The sequence below is a fragment of the Oncorhynchus gorbuscha genome, linkage group LG07 (assembly GCF_021184085.1).
Source record: "Oncorhynchus gorbuscha isolate QuinsamMale2020 ecotype Even-year linkage group LG07, OgorEven_v1.0, whole genome shotgun sequence".
Classification (NCBI taxonomy): Eukaryota; Metazoa; Chordata; class Actinopteri; order Salmoniformes; family Salmonidae; genus Oncorhynchus; species Oncorhynchus gorbuscha.
Window position 1 is genome coordinate 68372986 of NC_060179.1, and position 22208 is coordinate 68395193.

The 22208-nt window shown below is 45.1% G+C and overlaps 1 protein-coding gene across 1 annotated transcript in view; it reads right to left on the reverse strand.

Moving 5' to 3' along the window:
• The window catches only part of lrpprc (leucine-rich pentatricopeptide repeat containing), an 81076-nt gene that overhangs the window by 16861 nt on the left and 42007 nt on the right, over positions 1-22208 (reverse strand). Inside the window, exons 24-32 of the mRNA XM_046357328.1 lie at positions 19185-19309; positions 13482-13588; positions 9794-9862; positions 9626-9716; positions 8574-8716; positions 5154-5322; positions 4816-4942; positions 3080-3168; positions 2777-2981 (exon numbers count right to left, since the gene is read on the reverse strand). Coding sequence (XP_046213284.1) covers positions 2777-2981; positions 3080-3168; positions 4816-4942; positions 5154-5322; positions 8574-8716; positions 9626-9716; positions 9794-9862; positions 13482-13588; positions 19185-19309 — 1125 coding nt within the window. The remainder of the gene's footprint in view (positions 1-2776; positions 2982-3079; positions 3169-4815; positions 4943-5153; positions 5323-8573; positions 8717-9625; positions 9717-9793; positions 9863-13481; positions 13589-19184; positions 19310-22208) is intronic.

Consider the following 22208-nt stretch of genomic DNA (forward strand, 5'->3'; position numbering starts at 1 on the left):
CCTCAAAGCGGGCAAAAAAGTTATTTAGTCTGCCTGGGAGCAAGACATCCTGGTCCGTGACTGGGCTGGGTTTCTTCTTGTAGTCCGTGATTGACTGTAGACCCTGCCACATGCCTCTTGTGTCTGAGCCATTGAATTGAGATTCCACTTTGTCTCTGTACTGACGCTTAGCTTGTTTAATAGCCTTGCGGAGGGAATAGCTGCATTGTTTATATTCGGACATGTTACCAGACACCTTGCCCTGATTAAAAGCAGTGGTTCGCGCTTTCAGTTTCACGCGAATGCTGCCATCAATCCACGGTTTCTGGTTTGGGAATGTTTTTATCGTTGCTATGGGAACGACATCTTCGACGCACGTTCTAATGAACTCGCACACCGAATCAGCGTATTCGTCAATATTTCCATCTTACGCAATATGAAACATGTCCCAGTCCACGTGATGGAAGCAGTCTTGCAGTGTAGAGTCAGCTTGGTCTGACCAGCGTTGGACAGCGTGGGAGCCTCTTGTTTTAGCTTCTGCCTGTAGGCAGGGATCAGCAAAATGGAGTCGTGGTCAGCTTTCCCGAAAGGGGGGCGGGGCAGGGCCTTATATGCGTCGCGGAAGTTAGAGTAACAATGATCCAAGGTTTTACCACCCCTGGTTGCGCAATCGATATGCTGATAAAATTTAGGGAGTCTTGTTTTCAGATTAGCTTTGTTAAAATCCCCAGCTACAATGAATGCAGCCTCCGGATAAATGGTTTCCAGTTTGCAAAGAGTTAAATAAAGTTCGTTCAGAGCCATCGATGTGTCTGCTTGGGGGGGGATATATACGGCTGTGATTATAATCGAAGAGAATTCTCTTGGAAGATAATGTGGTCTACATTTGATTGTGAGGAATTCTAAATCAGGTGAACAGAAGGATTTGAGTTCCTGTATGTTTCCTTCATCACACCATGTCCCGTTAGTCATGAGGCATACGCCCCCGCCACTCTTCTTACCAGAGAGATGCATGTTTCTGTCGGCGCGATGCGTGGAGAAACCCGTTGGCTGCACCGTCCTGGATAGCGTCTTCCTAGTAAGCCATGTTTCCGTGAAGCAGAGAACGTTGCAGTCTCTGATGTCCCTCTGGAATGCCACCCTTGCTCGGATTTCGTCAACCTTGTTGTCGAGAGACTGGACATTGGCAAGAAGAATGCTGGGAAGTGGTGCGCGATGTGCCCTTTTTCGGAGTCTGACCAGAACACCGCCTCGTTTCCCTCTTTTTCGGAGTCGTTTTTTTTTGGGTCGCTGCATGCGATCCATTCCGTTGTCCTGTTTGTAAGGCAGAACACAGGATCCGCGTCGCGGAAAACATATTCTTGGTCGTACTGATGGTGAGTTGACGCTGATCTTATATTCAGTAGTTCTTCTCGACTGTATGTAATGAAACCTAAGATGACCTGGGGTACTAAAGTAAGAAATAACACGTAAAAAAAAAAAAACTGCATAGTTTCCTAGGAACGCGAAGCGAGGCGGCCATCTCAGTCGGCGCCGGAAGTAATGGTGTGGGGGCTGTGCTTTGGCAAAGTGGGTGGGGTTATATCCTGCCTGTTTGGCCCTGTCCGGGGGGTATCGTTCAGATGGGGCCACAGTGTCTCCTGACCCCTCCTGTCTCAGCCTCCAGTATTTATGCTGCAGTAGTTCATGTGTCAGGAGCTAGGATCAGTCTGTTATATCTGGAGTATTTATCTTATCTTATCTGGTGTCCTGTGTGAATTTAAGTATGCTCTCTCTAATTCTTTGTCTCTTTCTTTCCCTTTTGGAGGACCTGAACCCTAGGACCATGCCTCAGGTCTACCTGGCCTGATGACTCCTTGCTGTCTCCAGTCCACCTGGCCGTGCTGCTGCTCCAGTTTCAACTGTTCTGCCTGCGGCTATGGAACCCTGACCTGTTCACCGGACGTACTACCTTTCCCAGACCTGCTGTTTTCAACTCTCTAGAGACCGCAGGAGCTGTAGAGATACTCTGATTGATCGGCTATGAAAATCCAACTGACATTTACTCCTGAGGTGCAGACCTGTTGCACCCTCTACAACCACTGTGATTATTAATATTTGACCCTGTTGGTCATCTATGAACATTTGAACATCTTGGCCATGTTCTGTTATCTCCACCCGGCACAGCCAGAAGAGGACTGGCCACCCCTCATAGCCTGGTTCCTCTAGGTTTCTTCCTAGGTTCTGTCCTTTCTAGGGAGTATTTCCTAGGCTGGGTTTCTGTACATCAGCTGATGTAAGAAGGGCATTGTAAATAAATGTGATTTTATTGTGTGTAGATTGAGAAGGGAACAAACAATGTAACAAATTGTAGAATAATGCTGTTGAAAAAGGGGTCAGAATACACTCCGAATGCACTGTACATAAAGCGCCAGTAGGCAGAAAAGTGCTATATAAATTCAATCAATTGTTATGAATTATTATTTGTATACAATCACCTCCATTCTGCGTGGGAATACTTTGGAACAGATTTCCAAAATTAAAACGAATTGGAGCTGACTTCCTGGTGTTTTTACAGTGTTTATGTACAACAATGAAATGTTTTCCTTAGGAAACTTGGGGGACCAAATAAAACCACCCGCAGGGTGCCAGTTGGGTAACCCCGCTGTGTATTGGAGGCCAGGAGATATTTAACCCTGAGAGCATTGAGAAACAGGTTCACTGCAATGCTACTGAAACCCTTGATAACAGCATGACAATACCCCTTCATAAAGCTGGGCGTGATTGAGTGCTAAGTAGGTGAGTAGATGAACCTTACTTTTTGATGTGTGCCATGGCAGTGTTGTTGAGAAAGACCATGCTTGACAGGTTGAGGGGCGTGCCCAACCCCTTCATCAGAACCTCCACTTCCTGGATGCCTTGGACATCCCCATTGCTACCGAGGGATTGGACCAATCGTGTGACGGACAGTTTTGAGGGCACCTGGTCTCCCTGCAGCATGTACTTGAGTGTGGACATGCCATCTAAGGGTGGGAGGAAGGCAACAGAATGTATGCAACAGAATGTATGCAATAAAGAAACTCAGCGTGTGTGTTTGAGCACGTATCACGCAAAAACCCACCTTTGGCTAGCCCTCTCTTGACCTGTGTAATGATGAGGAGGCTGTTGGCTATGTCATTCAGCTTGAACCCTGGGACACGGCCTACGGCACTGAGGAACAGACAGACAGAACAGACATAAGTCAACAATCTTCAACCTTACAGCAGAGGTGAACAACCCTCCACTCCACTGAAATGGGAATAGAAGAGGGAGAAAATAAGACTGAAACAGAGGGACAGAGTGAAAGTGAGTCCGACTGACAATCAAGTCTGGCCATAGAAGTATTACAAAACAACCGGGTGTTCAGACTACTCCCTCTGAGGTCCTCTCCAGCTCCGAGTGTGGGGGGCGGTGAGTCTCCTCTGGGGCTGGGCAGGGAGAGAACAGCTGCTGCAGTGATGAGACCCTAGGTAATGTCCCTTTCCCTCCATCCCTCAGTCTATCCCCTTGTCCTTTCAGACATCTTTTTTTCCCCCATTTCAGAGCCACTAATACCTCAATCAATCTCCCTTTTATTATTACAGTCTCCGACCGGATTAATCTGGCTGCTCAATTGAGCGTTGGCCTCATGCTCCTTATCGCCGCGCCGACCAACCACCAGCCCTCTGCACACTCGGACAGATTGCTGCGGAAACCTTGGTCAGAGTGATTCTTATCAATCCCAAGGAAAGAAAATCCCTCCTGTCGCTGCCCTCTAGCCTCCCCATCTCTTGCACTCTTTTTACCCTCTCTCTGGGGTCTCCCCCCTCCACCCAACTTCCACTCTGACCCTCCCACATTTCTCTCCATCCCAATCCCCTTAATCTCTGCTAAGCGCCCCACTGCTCAGTTATGATGCAGCCCCTCCTCTCCCCAACCCAGCCTTGGGCCCATCTGGCTCCAGCCCTGTCTAAGTCATCCACACGCAAGGGACTGGGCTTTATACACACTAGGGGAATTATTACTGGCGTCTTGATCATCTTCCCACATGATTAAACCAACCCCCACTGCATCCTTTCTCTGATAAATTCAAGGTCCCTCACAGGACTAAAAAACCCTGGGTTAAGTCATGCCCTATACTGGCCTGACGTAGGGGTACCTAAAGTTCTGGAGCAAAGGGGGACAGGTGGGGATGTGGTGTGTGTAATGTGGAAGGTATGCATTGAGTCCTTGTGGTAATTCTACTAACTGTTCATAAACACACAGACAGACACACACAGGGACCTTCAACAGCCACCCGAGGGCAGTGAGCGAGGGAAGAGGATTATACAAAGACTCTCCTGCTCGAAGGGGACAGATCATCAGTCATGTGTTATGAGCGATGAGAACCTAATTTCACTCTCGTTTTTTAAAAGGGATAACTCCTGCTACTAAGATCCCAGGACAACCAAAACACACACACACACGATACATTACTAATCAGCAGAAGATTGTCATTTTTGTGCAAAGTCATCCGCTTCCCAGAAAACCAAATTAATCTGTGGCGATAGGAAGGGGCTCAAGCGCTTCCGAGGCTTACCAGACCACTGCTGTTCACATCCAGCAGGGTTAAGGGTCAATTCACAATCACTTGGTAATCTCAAACCGAATTCAAGAACCCTGGCTGACCTGTATACTGTAAGCTTAACCTGTGACAAACCAGAATTTGACTCCGAGTGTGAAAGTAGCCCACTGCAAAAGTGTGTGGTTTCTTTGTCAGGACCACTGGCAGATAGAGAGGGGGAGTGAGGGAGAAGACACAGGACGTACTGACTGGTGAACACACACAGACAAACTCACATCTCTTTGACCACCATGGCGTTCTCCATATTACCCTCGGCCAGCAGAGCCCGGATCAGACTGTCGTAGGGGGCCGGGCCCAGGGTCACACCCTTCCTATCAATATCCTTCAGCATATCATAGGCCTCTGGACAGACCAACAGAGGGAGATGGAGGGAGAGAGGATGAGAAATGTAGCAGGAGAGAGGGATTGATAGAGATCACCATCAGGAAACATATGAAAAGCATTCAACAATCCACCATGTCAACAGGACAACCAAACATGTTTCGTAAAACATGTCTCAGTGGTCATGGGACATTCTGTATTAATATTACCAATGGAGGTCTGGCAGCAATACCTTTAGCCTTGCCCTTCTTGCAGAGGGTGAGCAGTCTGAACTGGTAGTCAGCAGGGTTGTTCTCTGCAGTAGCAGCCTGGGTGCTGGCTGACTTGGTGGCTTTGCCCTTTGACCCTTCAGGCTTGGTCTCTGTCTGTGCTTCTCTGTCTGCAGCCTGCTCATACCACACCTATGGAAAGGTAGAGTACAACATACTGTGAATAACTACTATCAAAACAGTCATTGGTAAAATATGGGTCAATATTCACACGATACAAAAACAACGGCCCCTATGGTACACAAATGATAGGCACACAAGAGCATGCTTATCCCATAGAATAGTGTGCGTGCGCAAGTGAAACTGTGTTTTATAATTCTACAATGAAGCATAGAAACAGAGAGTCGCAAATTGCATATCACAACCCATTCACAACATATCTGGGTGATTGGTGCATGTCTGTCGAGTTCAATGTAAAACTGATTTTAGTACTTCACTTAATTTCACTATTTTTCTTTGTCGTGGCAATTCTGAATCATGAAAACACAAAATCACTCAAAGCAAAGTAGGTAGAATGTTTGTATTGAGAATGCTTGGTTAAGAGCCACAGCGTTGATTTGCAACTCAGTTTTGGTTGCAACAACCCCAAGACTAGATGACTTGCTTCTGCCATTGAAGATTCTACATTTTTCTAAAATGAGCTTTTACACCCAGCAATTTCATCAGTCCGGACCATGGATGGCACATCAATATCTCCTTGAAAGACCATCAAATATATTGACATGGGTAAGAATGAAAGTGTATTCTCACCAGGTTTTGGTTTATTGCCATTTGTGTATTTCTCAACATTCCATGTTTAGAATGCATTATGGTACATCTAGAACTGGTTGAACATGTGGCTTTGGGTCAGGTCCTCCCGAGTTTCTCAGAGATCTGGGATTGTGAGTGGTACTGGAAGTCTGTTCCACAAGCACATGGAAATAAAGCGCAAGGTGGAGTTTCACAGGAGAGTGAGGAGGGAGCTTTATGAGCTCAGTTAACCAATGGCTTTTCACTGACGGAGAGACAGAAACTGGATGCCATGTTTGTAGCCCAAAACGGTTTGGATGCTACAGACAGAAGCTGGCACATCAGCGTTACTGACTTATGGGGGTCTTCGAGCAAAACGGAGAAGTGTTTGTGAGACTCCTCATCTTTCCATATTAGTTTGTAGGCCAAACCGTTCAGACGTGTTGTGGAAATTCTTACACAGGGACACTCAAAGTCCATCTTAAATGGATCATTGTTAATTATCCATACACTGGAGAGGTTCCAAAAAAAGAACCTCTTATTATCCAAGTATCAATCAGCTTATTATCCAAATTTCAAAATCAGCTTTACATGTCATATCTCACAATCACACAACTTCACATCCACTTAGTACCATTCCCAAACACACTCGGTAATCTCCCTTATTACCCATGTGTATCTTCAACTATTCTCGTTGTTACTTGCTATTAACCTAATGTAGCGTCAACAGTTCTCTTGCCACTACTTACTATACATATAAATAACACCTCGTATTAAAAAATACCTTGTGTTATATTGTAGTGGTTGTAGACCACAGACATTTCTTCTAAATGCCTACAGAGAGCTGTCAGCAAGGCTTTCCATGGTACCATTACACCTTCGACTAGTGAATAGTCTTCTCTCTTTAAGACTGTAAAATATTTGTTACTTTTTAAATGATGAATTCTCTATCAGTGCGCTGGACAATTGTTTCTTCTTGAGTGGATGGTCGTGCAGCCGGTACATAATGGAAAAACAATGCCAGAATGTTTTAGTTATGTTCGATATCACCTCCTCTTGGTGAAACTTGGACATGTTCTATGGCTACAAAGAGCAGGGAGGAAGGTGAGCCATGGTTGGCTTCGATGCAGTGGCACGCAATAGCATCATCTGTTCTTATTTCTAATAGCAGCCTTAAGTTCTGCGATGCGATGTTTCAATGCTCGCTTAGTTTGACCAATATAAACAGCAGCACAGAGGCATTTGAACATGTATAGGACTTTTGTGGTGCTACAATTAATGAAGCTTTAGATTTTATATTCTTTACCTGTTCTTGGGTGGGATTTTTGTTGTTGTTGTATCGGTCATATTATCAATGTACAGTGGCCACACTTGTAGTTTCCATTGGGAGGGCCTGGGAGCCTAGCGTCACGCTTCTTGGTTTGCTGCATGCTGTGCGTAACGGAATTGGCAAGAATGCGCGCACGGCGAAAACAAATTAGAGGGGGACATGTTGTGAACTCTGGTAGATTTGGATCACATTTGAGGATTTTCCAGAGTTTCAATACAATGGATTTGACCCGACCGGCACATGGGCTGTACTCCGTGGAAAAACACTAACTTGGGGGTGTTTTGTACTGGTTTCTATTCGTGCTAGTGACTAGGCTTTGTCATTCAGTCTCTAGCACGGGTATAGGCCTGTTCAATGACACTAATTACAACCACGTTGCAGGAACCTTTTGCGCATGTCATGAAAAATGTCCCCCTTTATGTAGAAAAATTGCGATGCGTCTTTTTTGAGTGAGGTGTGTGTGTGTTAAGTAGACTGTTGTAGGGCCCCTCAATCTTCAGTCACCCGTTCAGCGACTGGGGGAGGGGGTTAAGCTACGCTGGCCTGGGGTAAATTAGGCTAGGCATACGGGCCGGGGAGGCTAAAAGGGGGTGTGGGGGTTGACAACTCCAGAGAGCCTCAGGTCACAAGGGTCATCTCCAAGGGCTAAAGCCATCACTTTGAGTCTCATCTCCCTCCAGGCCTCACCAACAAGACAAACAAACATGGACACAACTGGAAAATAATGTATTCCAATGGAGAAATAATGTATTTTGAATCAACAGAGGAAATGGGTGCAGTCAAGCAGAGGGAATGCTGGGTAATTTGGTCACATCTTTCCAGTAGCCTCTGCCATAGTCCTCTAGAGACTCGTGCTAAAGTCCACTAAGCAACAGAAGACATGGTGTTATTTAGCAGTGACTGAATTATTTGGGCATTAGGGGCTAGTATTAATTCCTGTCCCAATGATCATCCCAAATTCAAATTTACCCTAGCTGTAGCTAAAATACAAAGATTTGTTGTTTCAGACGGACTGTCGCCAGAGGTGCGGAGAAATCAGACTAGTTCAGGGATTTCAACCAACTAGGAGTCAACCAGGACAGAGGGGGCACCATGGCAAGCCAATGATACTGAAGCCTATAATAAACTCAGAGGTACTAAAAGGTAGCGTCCTGCCCGCGATTCACTGTGCAACAAACTGAACATCAGCAGAGAGGATGAGCTTTAATGAAGCAAACACTGATTTGGGATAATGACTGATTTGATGGAATAGAAATAAAAGGAGAGCTGTGCTTACTAGTGGTGGCAGAGCAGTAAGTGATTTCAGAAGGATTTTTTTTTTTACCTCAGGCACCTCGAAAGGCACCTCCTGTCCATTACTCTTGAGGATGTCAGCCAGTATGCGCAGGGTCCTCTCTCTTGGTATCACATTCTCCTCCTGCATTTTGGTCCAGGTGGCCTCCGCCTTGCGCCAGTCGTTTGTGTCCTCTGAGGGTGAGAAAGAGCATGATCACATGTACGCACACACACACAAACTCTTCAAACATGTATTTTATAAACGAGACTACTTGGTTAAATAAAAGGTTAAATAAAAAACATAAAACATGCACACGAACGTGTATACGCACACAGACATCAAGATTCCTTGTTGACACTCATGCTGCTTAATGCTGAGAGAGCAATCAAGGTAGAAAAGGCCTAATCTGCTCATCCTCCTCAGCCAGACACTTAACTCTGGGCTGATTTGATTTGTATCCGAGCAGGCTTTATCTGCCCCGGGCTGAACTGGGCAAACAGTTCCAAAAAAGCTCAATCTTCACGAGATGTAATCTAGTCATACACTATCTGTGGATACTGGGACTCTGAACCCATTCTCTCACACACAAAATGGCCCTGGGGTTACGCCACATTGCTGCCAGGGATTTGGGGGGGGGCAAAGGTTAAACGGTCACATGAGAAGAGGAGATGGAGGGAAGTAGTAGTGATTTCAGGGATAGTTGGGGGGGCTTAATATAACCAGTCAGGGGTAAAGTGAGGTTCATAAACTTGGAGAATGTAGATCCAGTCAGTCCATCTATCCATCTATACAGCGATGGTGAGATACAGGAAAGACGTTAGAATCAGGGTTGGGCTCTATTCGAATTGAAGGGAGTCCATTTAGGAAGTGATTTGACAAATATCATATCCTGTTCATTTTATCGAGAAGCCATTAAAAATAGATGCCCCTTTTTCAATCATTTAGTTGAAATTTCAGTTTACTCCCTGAATTGAATGCCTTTGATTCGAATTGAGCACAACCCCCGATTAGAATACTAATTGAATAGTAACTTAATAGGATGTCGACAGGAAAGCCACCCAGTCAGAGAAGAGTAGGGATGGAGGTTGAGGGGGACTTACTGCAGAGCCGCAACACGTAGTGATACAGCTCATCGCGGTCACATTCAAACAGCTTGGCTGTCATATCCACCATGCTCTCCAACGACTCCATCTACACAGGGACACAATACTTTAGACGTGGTGCGTGTGCATGTGTGTGGGCGAGACGGTGTGTGGTCTCTCTCTCACCTGGTTGCCGTTGATGCACTTCTCAGCGTACCACTGCAGGCGTCCTGGTCTAGCCCTTAAACCTGGAGTCTGTGGGACCAAAAGAAAGGACTTATTTAAAACAAATACAGCGTGGTTTATGTTAAATCAACTAGTGCCTGATAAACCTTTCTGTATTGCATACTGTACAGAGTACATCAAAAATCCAACACGTTGAAACATAGTGACCTCCATTTCATACCTCATGATTGAGTATATGATTTAACGCACATTAAACCCATACATTCCTGTAATTTCCCAGAAGTGAATATCTGAATATCTCAACTCTAGAACAATCCCCCTGTGAGTTATCCAAGAAAGTAATATCCAACAGGCTCAAAATGACCAGAAACGGAATCACATGAAAAAGATAGAAGATGAAGGGTGTATATGGATAATACCAGAGCCATATAATAATGGTTCTGGATAATACTATGGTATGATGCCCTTTGGACACGCACACTGAGAGGGTGGCATAAGCACACTGTATTTTTGGAGTGATATGTGTTCATAAAGGCCAGGGAGGGTGGGGTGGAAGGGGTTAGAGATGGGATAGCATTTCATCAGTGCTCCAGTCAATCAGAGTGAGATAGTCCCTTGGTTCTTCCACTCTGCCCTGACATGTTAATCTGTCTATGACCAAGATCTCTCAATCCCCCTGTGCTGCAGGACCATGGCTACTTGATCAAAAAAAAGACTACGCATTATGGTCTTATACAACCAGCCAAAGGACAAATTACAATTTGTTCTGTTCTCCGCCACCGCGTCTAATCTGCTTAGTAAATAAGGCCGAGCGCAAGTGGTACATATTTTTTCTACAGCAAACAGGAAATCACCCCGCCCCGCCCAGCTTGCTACCCCCCACCCCTCCAGCCAGGGATCTAAGCCCCCCGAGGGCAAATCTTCCCGGGCATAAAATCCATGGTGATAAGTCCCTCTTCCTCCCGCTTCACACACACACTCTCTACTTTTCACTTCCAGCACATATCCCAATCCCCAAAAGGACATCTAGGTCAGATTATTAAGACAATCTCCTGCCTGCTGCTTTGTGGTTTATGAAACTCAGCCCCTTTGACTATGCTGTCTGGACTAGAGTGCCACAACAAGCTCACATCACACACCCACAGCAAAGACAATGCAGTAGTGACTGTTGCACAAACTCACATAGCCTTTCTATACTCATCCTCATGTAGTCATACTACCCTCTCACAAATTATGCTCAACAATCTCCATTTCTTGTATTTGACACTTCTAATTAATACTCCCCACTTACACAAAACCCACCTTACACCCCCCCCCCACACACACACCTAATGGTGCCCACCCCTTAACAAAACCACCTAACCTTAACCATAACCAAAAAGTGGTACCCATTTCTATTGTATTTCATTTAATTACCTGCAATTAAACACCTTGCAATTATACAAAACAGAGTCAGCGGCGAGCCTCTCTGTTCTGACACTTGAAGCTCCACTGAAGAGGAAAGGTCTCTGTGATAGATCTCAGTCATCCATCTGACCTCACAGATATCACTCATTTTAATTAGTGGGCAGAGTTAGGGGGGCAGAGTTCACATGGAGAGGATATCTGGCTGGGAGAACGAGAGCTTTTTCTGATTCTGACCTACCGGTCCGACATGAGACCACTTCGCAGCTATTTATACACACAGACCAGGTAGAGAGTTCTCTTCTACATTTAGCCTCAATACAAAGTTCTGCACAATATGGAGACATTAAGCACAGCACACAACAACATGTAGTGAGTCACAAGTTCACAATAGACCAGAAAGGAGACCCCCTTTAGGCCTAAATCCAACTGCCCACATTTGAAACAGATTGTCACAAACATACAAAACCAGAAGAATGTCAATGGAACTGAAGGCATTTCATGACAAAACAAAAAGCCAAAAGAAGATATTGAAGTTGAAATGACAAACACTAAATGTTTTGTGTTGGTCTGGTAACATCTGAAGCTTGTCGGAACCTCCCCTTCTAAGACGATATGGAACAGGGACTGTACGTTCCATTCTTAGAGGGGTATTAGTACACAATAATAGCATGTCAATATTTAAGAGGGTTTGCAAATCATAGTTCATGTCCTAAATCCTCCTTATAGAAACTCAGAGGGGACAAGCAGCTTTTGGCAAGCCCTGTCACAGGGCCAGGACACCATGATACATAGATGATCTGGTAAAGTTGAGAGAGAGAGAGTGCGAGAGCCACACAGTTCCAGCAGATAGCATTATTCTCATCCTGAAGAATCAGGATATTAAAAGGCGTTCAGGGCCAAATAACTAAATCGCCTGCTCCCCTCCTTATCGAGTGACCGTCCCCCTACTGTCGATCCATCCTCACCGACATCATTTTCATCTTATCCCCCCCGGACCAAAGCCTCCTCATCTGATGAGTTTTTAATAACCAGGAAGAGGCTTAGGATGGGCGCTGCCAGCCAGCCTGCTGCAGCCCAGAACAACAATAACAACAACCACTACATCTACCTAACTTTAATAAGGATCGTATGAGGGCACAGTTCTGGAAATGGTAAGGGTGTAATCCTAAACGGCATGGATTGTGTCTATGGTCAAATTAATATCTGCATTAAGACACACACATATGGTTGTAGCATCTGCGTTCCAGCTTCCGCCCCACATACAACACACGGTACACAAATACCCCCATTTGACTTAAAACAAGAATACGCACAGACACACACCTCATGGCACTAATCCGTACTACCTGGGATCCATCCAGTCATGCAAGTGGACAGAGTAGACAGGGGAATTGAGCTGGGAGATTAGGATGGTTGGATAATTAAACATCTGAATGGTTTTGTCTAAATAAATGTTCAGTGAGGAAGAATAGACTCCTGAGCTGCAAGCGTTTGGAGTGTGTGTCGGGGGGACGGCCTGAAAGCAGAGACGGCGGATGGACTGACACGAACAAAAGACACAGAAAACGAATCAAGAAAACAGGACTTGTACGAAGCGCTTCTTCCCTAGGTACCTTCAGCTAATAGAAGCTCTTCTCCACTCCAGCCACAAAACATCTTCAATATGCAGCTCTGCTGAACCCTAACCCTGCCCACAGAATGATGTACCCCCTCAAACCTAACGAGTAACCACCTTACAGCCCAATTAGCATCCCTCTCCTGAAACGGTGTTCGCTGGCCATCTCAGAAGATGGCTATATCATAGTAATGTGGTTGCTGAGATGTTTAACACCTCCCCAGAGTTTTAGGCATTAACCTACCCCTTAACGCCACAGCGATATACAGCAATGTGTTCAGGAATGTGCCTGTCCTCTCTAGCCAGTTAATATGCAAATACAAAAACGCAGTCAATCCCTCAAATCAGAACTGTAGCTTAACCCCTGACCTGTTAGCTCCCAGGAAATTCAGAGATAGGATTGGCTCCAATCTCTTAATACAAATTGGAAATAAGTGACTGCTTTTCATATGAACCACTGGCCACATCCAGCACGGAACACGCACAAACACACACTCCTCTGCTTCCCCCACCTGTTCCATTGTGTTTCTGGGGAATGGCATTAGTTCAGATTTACACCCAATCTAATTTAAAAAGAGGGAACTTATTACTGCCGTCTAATTAAGTATCTTTAAAATAGCGGTGTGCTGCATGCAAACACAATGGGAGGTTGGGTGGTGGTCCCACCTCAATGATTTTGCGGGCCTCCCGGTGGCGGCCAGTCTGCATGAAGGCGAAAAAGAGGTCGTACAGCATTGTCATCTCGCCTCGCTCCTGGCTCACAAAGTCCATCGCTGTGGGAAGAGGAGAGGGAGAGCAAGGAGAGAGAGGTATGAGAGGCTAAACAAAACAACACACACACACTTGCAGAAAGCTTTTCCCCACATTCTTCCAGTCCCATTAGAATGGCTATAAGCTGCTTGGCTTTCAGAGCTGAAACTTCTCAAAGAGCTGCTCTCAGCAGTCTGCTGCCAATCTCCCTCTATCAGGCACTGGCCAGGTGGAGATGTGGGGGCTCATCTGCATACACACCAGCACACACACACCAGCACACACACACACACACACCAGCACACACACACACACACACCAGCACACACACACACACACACACACACACACACACACACACACACACACACACACACACACACACACACACACACACACACACACACACACACACACACACACACACACACACTCTATCCATAGAGACACTCAAAACTAATACCAATGCAAACCTCACACTCTTTAACAATCTGTACATTTGAAAAAAGGGACTGACACACAGAAAACTATTTCCATCCATTCATAAGTTTGCTGAGGGATAGAAATTAAGTTAATTTTTGATAACTGACACAATATGTGGTTTCCAGGCAGGGTGAGAGGACAGAGCAGCACAGGGGTGTGTGTTTAAGGGGAGGCCCCGTCTGACCCTGGGCAGGGGCAGTGCCACTCACAGGGTGAGAGAAGAGGGCATAGGGCCAGGGGGTGTAGAGTGGTGCTCAACAGGGGGGGGCACTCAAACACACTCACCTACAGCACACAAAGGACTTAACCCCTTCACCACCCATTTGTCAAGAGGAGGAGCCATTAAAATCATGATCGCCAGCATCCTCCACAGTGACCTGGGGCCCGTTGTCAATGGTGGGCTCTTAGTAGACACTACACAGTGACTACGGGCTGTCTTGGGAGAGCACATTGTACATCACACACACATTGTTGCACTACATGTCATGAATGTGAGGGTGTAGGGAGGAGGGATGGATGAAGAGTGAGAGACAGCCCATTGTACATCCACATCTGAGGAAGGACAGAACACATTGTTGCACTACATGTCATGAATGTGAGGGTGTAGGGAGGAGGGATGGATGAAGAGTTGAGAGACAGCCCAGGACAACACTGGGGATATACACACACACGATAACGAGCTCCCTGCCATCCACGATAACATACGCACTATACACACACACGGCACTATACACACACACGATAACATACACTATACATTACACACACACTCTATATCTGAGGAAGGACAGATAACATAACATTTGCCCAAACTACACACCAGTAACATACGCCGATAAAACCATAGACTGTTCACTCTGCTACACACACCGATAACATCTGGCACTATACACAAAACGGCACTATACACACACACGATAACATACGAGATAACATACGACTCACACGATAACAGACCAGCAGTCTTATGGCGATAACATGGGCACTATACACACACACACGATAACATTAGATAACATAGCACTATACACACACGATAACAATAACACGATAAATAGTCAACTAATGATACCTGAGCTATAACTGCATTGATAACATACACTACACACAGATAACTATAAGATAACATAGGGATAACATGTACACACACACGATAACATAGTAACAGAAACATACGCACTATACACACACACGATAACATACGCACTATACACACACACGATAACATACGATACACACACACGATAACATACGCACTATACACACACACGATAACATACGCACTATACACACACGATAACACGATAACATACGCACTATACACACACACGATAACATACGCACTATACACACACACGATAACATACGCACTATACACACACACGATAACATACGCACTATACACACACACGATAACATAACATACACACACACGATAACATACGCACTACACACACACGATAACACACTATACACACACACGATAACATACGCACTATACACACACACGATAACATACGCACTATACACACACACGATAACACGCACTATAACATAACATACGCACTATACACACACGATAACATACGCACTATACACACACACGATAACATACGCACTACACACACACGATAACATACGCATACACACACACACGATAACATACGCACTATACACACACACGATAACATACGCACTATACACACACACGATAACATACGCACTAACATACGCACACACACGATAACATACGCACTATACACACACACGATAACATACGCACTATACACACACACGATAACATACGCACTATACACACGATAACATACGCACTATACACACACACGATAACATACGCACTATACACACACACGATAACATACGCACTATACACACACACGATAACACGATAACGATAACATACGCACTATACACACACACGATAACATACGCACTATACACACACACGATAACATACGCACTATACACACACGATAACATACGCACTATACACACACACGATAACATACGCACTATACACACACACGATAACATACGCACTATACACACACACGATAACATACGCACTATACACACACACGATAACATACGCACTATACACACACACGATAACATACGCACTATACACACACACGATAACATACGCACTATACACACACACGATAACATACGATAACATACGCACTATACACACACACGATAACATACACGATAACACTATACACACACACGATAACACGCACTATATAACATAACATACGCACTATACACACACACGATAACATACGCACTATACACACACACGATAACATACGCACTATACACACACACGATAACATACGCACTATACACACACACGATAACATACGCACTATACACACACACGATAACATACGCACTATACACACACACGATAACATACGCACTATACACACACACGATAACATACGCACTATACACACACACGATAACATACGCACTATACACACACGATAACATACGCACTATACACACACGATAACATACGCACTATACACACACACGATAACATACGCACTATACACACACACGATAACATACGCACTATACACACACACGATAACATACGCACTATACACACACACGATAACATAACATACACACGATAACATACGCACTATACACACACGATAACATACGCACTATACACACACACGATAACATACGCACTATACACACACACGATAACATACGCACTATACACACACACACGATAACATACGCACTATACACACACACGATAACATACGCACTATACACACACACGATAACATACTATACACACACACGATAACATACGCACTATACACACACACGATAACATACGCACTATACACACACACGATAACATACGCACTATACACACGATAACATACGCACTATAACATACGCACTATACACACACACGATAACATACGCACTATACACACACACGATAACATACGCACTATACACACACACTATACACACACACGATAACATACGCACTATAACGATAACATACGCACTATACACACACGATAACATACGCACTATACACACACACGATAACATACGCACTATACACACACACGATAACATACGCACTATACACACACACGATAACATACGCACTATACACACACACGATAACATACGCACTATACACACACACGATAACATACGCACTATACACACACACGATAACATACGCACGATAACATACACACACACGATAACATACGCACTATACACACACACGATAACATACGCACTATACACACACGATAACATACGCACTATACACACACACGATAACATACGCACTATAACGATAACATACGCACTATACACACACACGATAACATACACACACACGATAACATACGCACTATACACACACACGATAACATACGCACTATACACACACACGATAACATACGCACTATACACACACACGATAACATACGCACTATACACACACGATAACATACGCACTATACACACACACGATAACATACGCACTATACACACACACGATAACATACGCACTATACACACACACGATAACATACGCACTATACACACACACGATAACATACGCACTATACACACACACGATAACATACGCACTATACACACACACGATAACATACGTACTATACACACACGTGTACGCATGGATTTTGCGTTGATAACATACGACTATGTGGATAACATACGCACTATACACACACGATAACATGGATAACATACGCACTATACACACACACAGATAACATACGCACTATACACACACACGGCCTACACACACACGAGATAACATACGGAACACACTTAATGTGTTGTAGATATGTGGTAGTGGAGTAGGCACTATACACACACACCTGAGGGAACACACTTAATGTGTTGTAGATATGTGGTAGTGGAGTAGGGGCCTGAGGGAACACACTTAATGTGTTGTAGATATGTGGTAGTGGAGTAGGGGCCTGAGGGAACACACTTAATGTGTTGTAGATATGTGGTAGTGGAGTAGGGGCCTGAGGGAACACACTTAATGTGTTGTAGATATGTGGTAGTGGAGTAGGGGCCTGAGGGAACACACTTAATGTGTTGTAGATATGTGGTAGTGGAGTAGGGGCCTGAGGACACATTTAGTGTGTTGTGAAATCTGTTATGAATGTTATGTTTTTTAAATTGTATAACTGCCTTAATTTTGCTGGACCCCAGGAAGAGTGGGGATCCATAATAAATAGAATATGTACACATTCACTAGACACAGATACACACAAACTCTCACACATTCACTAGACACAGATACACACACAAACTACACAAAACCCTCACACATTCACTAGACACAGATACACACACAAACTACACAAAACCCTCACACATTCACTAGACACAGATACACACACAAACTACACAAAACCCTCACACATTCACTAGACACAGATACACACACAAACTACACAAAACCCTCACACATTCACTAGACACAGATACACACACAAACTACACAAAACCCTCACACATTCAAGATACACACACAAACTACACAAAACCCACATTCACTAGACACAGATACACAAAAACCCTCACACATTCACTAGACACAGATACACACACAAACTACACAAAACACATTCAAAACCCTCAAAACCCTCACATTCACTAGACACAGACACAGATACACCCTCACACATTCAAACAGATACACACACAAACTACACAAAACCCTCACACATTCACTAGACACAGATACACACACAAACTACACAAAACCCTCACACATTCACAAACACATCATTTGCTGCTGCTTCTCTGTTCTTTAATTTGACTCATATCATCTACCTTGATGCCTAGTCACTTTACCCTGCCTTCATCTACATATCGATCTGAAATACCTCGTACTCCTGCATATAGCTCCATTCTAGTGTATTCCTCGTGTTAGTTACCATTTCATTTTGTATTATTATTTTGAAACTGACTCGTTGGGAAAGGTACGTAAGCAAAGCATTTCACTGTAACGTCTACACCAGTTGTATTTGGCGCATGTGATCAAGACATTTGATTTGTGGTGGCGGCATTCACCTTTCTGTAGGAGCTCCGTGTCTCCCCTCTCCACCAGGCCACATATGACGTCGTGGATACGTGGGAGTTGTCCGTACTGCTTCTGACACTCCATAGCTGCCTCCAGAGCCCCGCCAAGGTCCTTACTGGTGAGACACACAGAGAGAGAAAGAGAACATTCATTTAAAATCAAATCTATATGGCTGAGCGAAAACAAGACTACTCCAGGCCTTTGACCTCCGTCACAAATGACTGACCTCACAACAATGGAGCCCTTTTCAGCCCTGACAGGTCAACCAGGAGATGAGGCAATTGGCCACGTTCCTTTGACAAATCTCTCTGGTAGAACAAATGACTAAAAACATTGGGTTTTTCCAGGGTGAATGGATGAATAGATGGGAAACAACCTCTTTTGTGATCTTTAGCCTTCTCTCCTGTTCTCCAACGCTTTCAGCATCCCTCACCCCCCTCACCTCACCCCCAGCTGTGCAATTTAGAGGAATATGGCAACAAAATTAGAGCGCTCCCCGTGCCATCTCCACCCTCCTCCCGCTCCTCCCCCTGAACAAAGAGCCTGGGAGTGGGGCTGACAGAGGGCTGACGGAGAAGACAGAAAAACACCACTCCAATCCCTTCTATTGTGACTGCGCCGCCATCAATCTGTTGATTGGGTAATTACCATGCCAATCACACAGAGGTCACAGAGGATAGGGCACTGTTGGGAGGGGTCAGGTGGGGTGGGATAGCGAGCCAGAGAGCGGGGAGGGAGTGAGTAACAGGTATAATTTCTGTAGTGTTTTCTACTCTTGAAGATTATACAGCCGCCGGACAAGGAAATGTGCCTCCCACCCAAAAAAAGTCTGACCTTGGTATGGGCAGAATGGAGAGGAGGAGGAGGTGGGTACGGGCAAAACACAGGATGTGATTGAGCTTGGAACACAAACTGGGCTCAGGCAATCGGTTTTAATTGAAATGAAGAGCGACAACATTATTCATCAAGCAGGAGTCAAGAGGCAATTCAACCACTCGCTTCCTGATTGAACAGCCACTCTCCAGAGAATGAGAGAGCGGCAGAGAGAGGGAGAGAAGAGGTGTAATTTATTCCAAAAAAAGTGAGGGAGAAACTTTTACTGGACAGGAATATAGTGACCTGTGATCTACCTGCCAGGCATGTGTGTATGAATCCTCAAACTGGAGTTAAGTTGCAGCCATACATACACTCAAGTCAGTGTTACCTCATTCTAAAAGGTATTCTGTAAAATTCTACAGAATAATTTAATACCAAGACGGTCGATCAGACATTTACACCACCCTCCCTCCATTCAACGACACCTCCATTCCGCCCACCCAAATACCCCAAACCCCTTCTCACAGGAAGAAACGTCTTTAGAAACTCCCGACCAGCATCGCAATTACAGCGCCCTCTCCTCCCATCTCCAACCAAAAAGAGAATTAACCATGTTGAAGGCTTCATAATTTCCCTAGGTACAATTTAGCTGTCACTTGCGCTCCGATTTACTCAAACACGTTCCCCCGTTAATGTCACCAACTTTGCATGTCAAGCACTTTCCAGCCAATTAAGTCCTGAAAAAAGATGGTGGCAGCGAGTGCTTTACGCACAGAACCTGAAGGATTAGACAAGAAAGATCACTTCTTTCCATCCTTTCATTATTTCTTTGCATGCCTCTCCTTCCCTCCTTCCTCTCCTCCGTCCCACTCTTTTGTTCCACAGAGATTGGCATTCACGTTATCACACTACTGTCCCCTGAAAGGAAGGGAGGGAGGGCCGAGCAGAAGAGGGTGTGTGTAGGGGAGAGTGTGTGTGTGTGGTGTTTGATCGTGACACCTCTAGCCTGCTGTTATGAGTTACATTAGGACACGGCTGCAAAGCCACAACATACAGTATACTCTGTACACAGTGACAGACATATTGATTAATCTGTGGTCAAGTCCAATTTAATGGCTAGTCTGTCTCGGTTCCACATGTGTTGTACAGCTTGCACTTACATACTCCATTTTCAATTTGTCCCTCACCCCCTCTCTCGCTCACACACACTAGGAGTGAATCCAGTTCTCCATCTCAGGCTGGAGCCGCCTGACAGCTCTCCTCCGTCTCATCTCCAACTGTAATACCCCCCCCCCCGTCCACTCCTCTCCAAGACTTGTCTCTCCCATCTCCCATTGTTAGGCTCATTAGCATTGCAGGGGTGCTAATCAAGGATATGGATCCAGTAAGGCAGTTAGCTAGCGGTTAGCGTCTCAGAGAGAGAGCCAGTGTGTTGGAGCGGTGCTCGGCGGCTAACTGGCTAGGCTGACGGGCTGTCAGCGTTAATCTGGGGGAGAAGTGTTCATTAAGTCATTACTGCTGACACTGTGATGAGACAGCGTCGCCAGAATGACACGTAGCGCTTTGTCCTCCGCCGCCAACGCCTCCCTGACTGACGGCACCAACCGAGAGAAGAGAAAGAGGAGGGGATGAGATGGAGAGCGAAAAGGAGGGATGAATAGTGGAGGAGATGGGAAGGGATAAATATGGAGGAGAAAGGGGAGAGATAGATGTGGAAAAGATAAAGGGCAGAGACGTGAAGAGAACCCTTATTCTGGGGATGGCAAAAAATAGGACAAAAATCCTTAACTTACGTCTCTAAACTTTGTCTTCGTGCCAAGAAGAGGTCTAGGTTATACTACGCCACAGAGAGACCTTTCCAGGTCTAGAAATCCCTCTATAAAGCATTCCTCACCCTGGGTTGTGTATTGTGAGCCCAGTGAACCCCAGTGATTCAGTGGTGAACATGGCTCTGCTCTGTGCAGGGAGAAGAGAGATCCCTTGTTTTCACTGCTGCTAATGAACCTGGGGAAATTACCAAGCTAATCTCAGAGCAGGCAGCAATTAAGGCATGAACCTCCACGGTGTGTTTGTGTTGAGCACTGACTGACAGCAAACAAACAGCCCCAGGGGGGCGCTTGCACCACACTGTTGTGTATGTCAAACGTCCATGTGTGTAAAGGTACACCCTTGGTACACCCTCTCCCAGAGCATGTTGG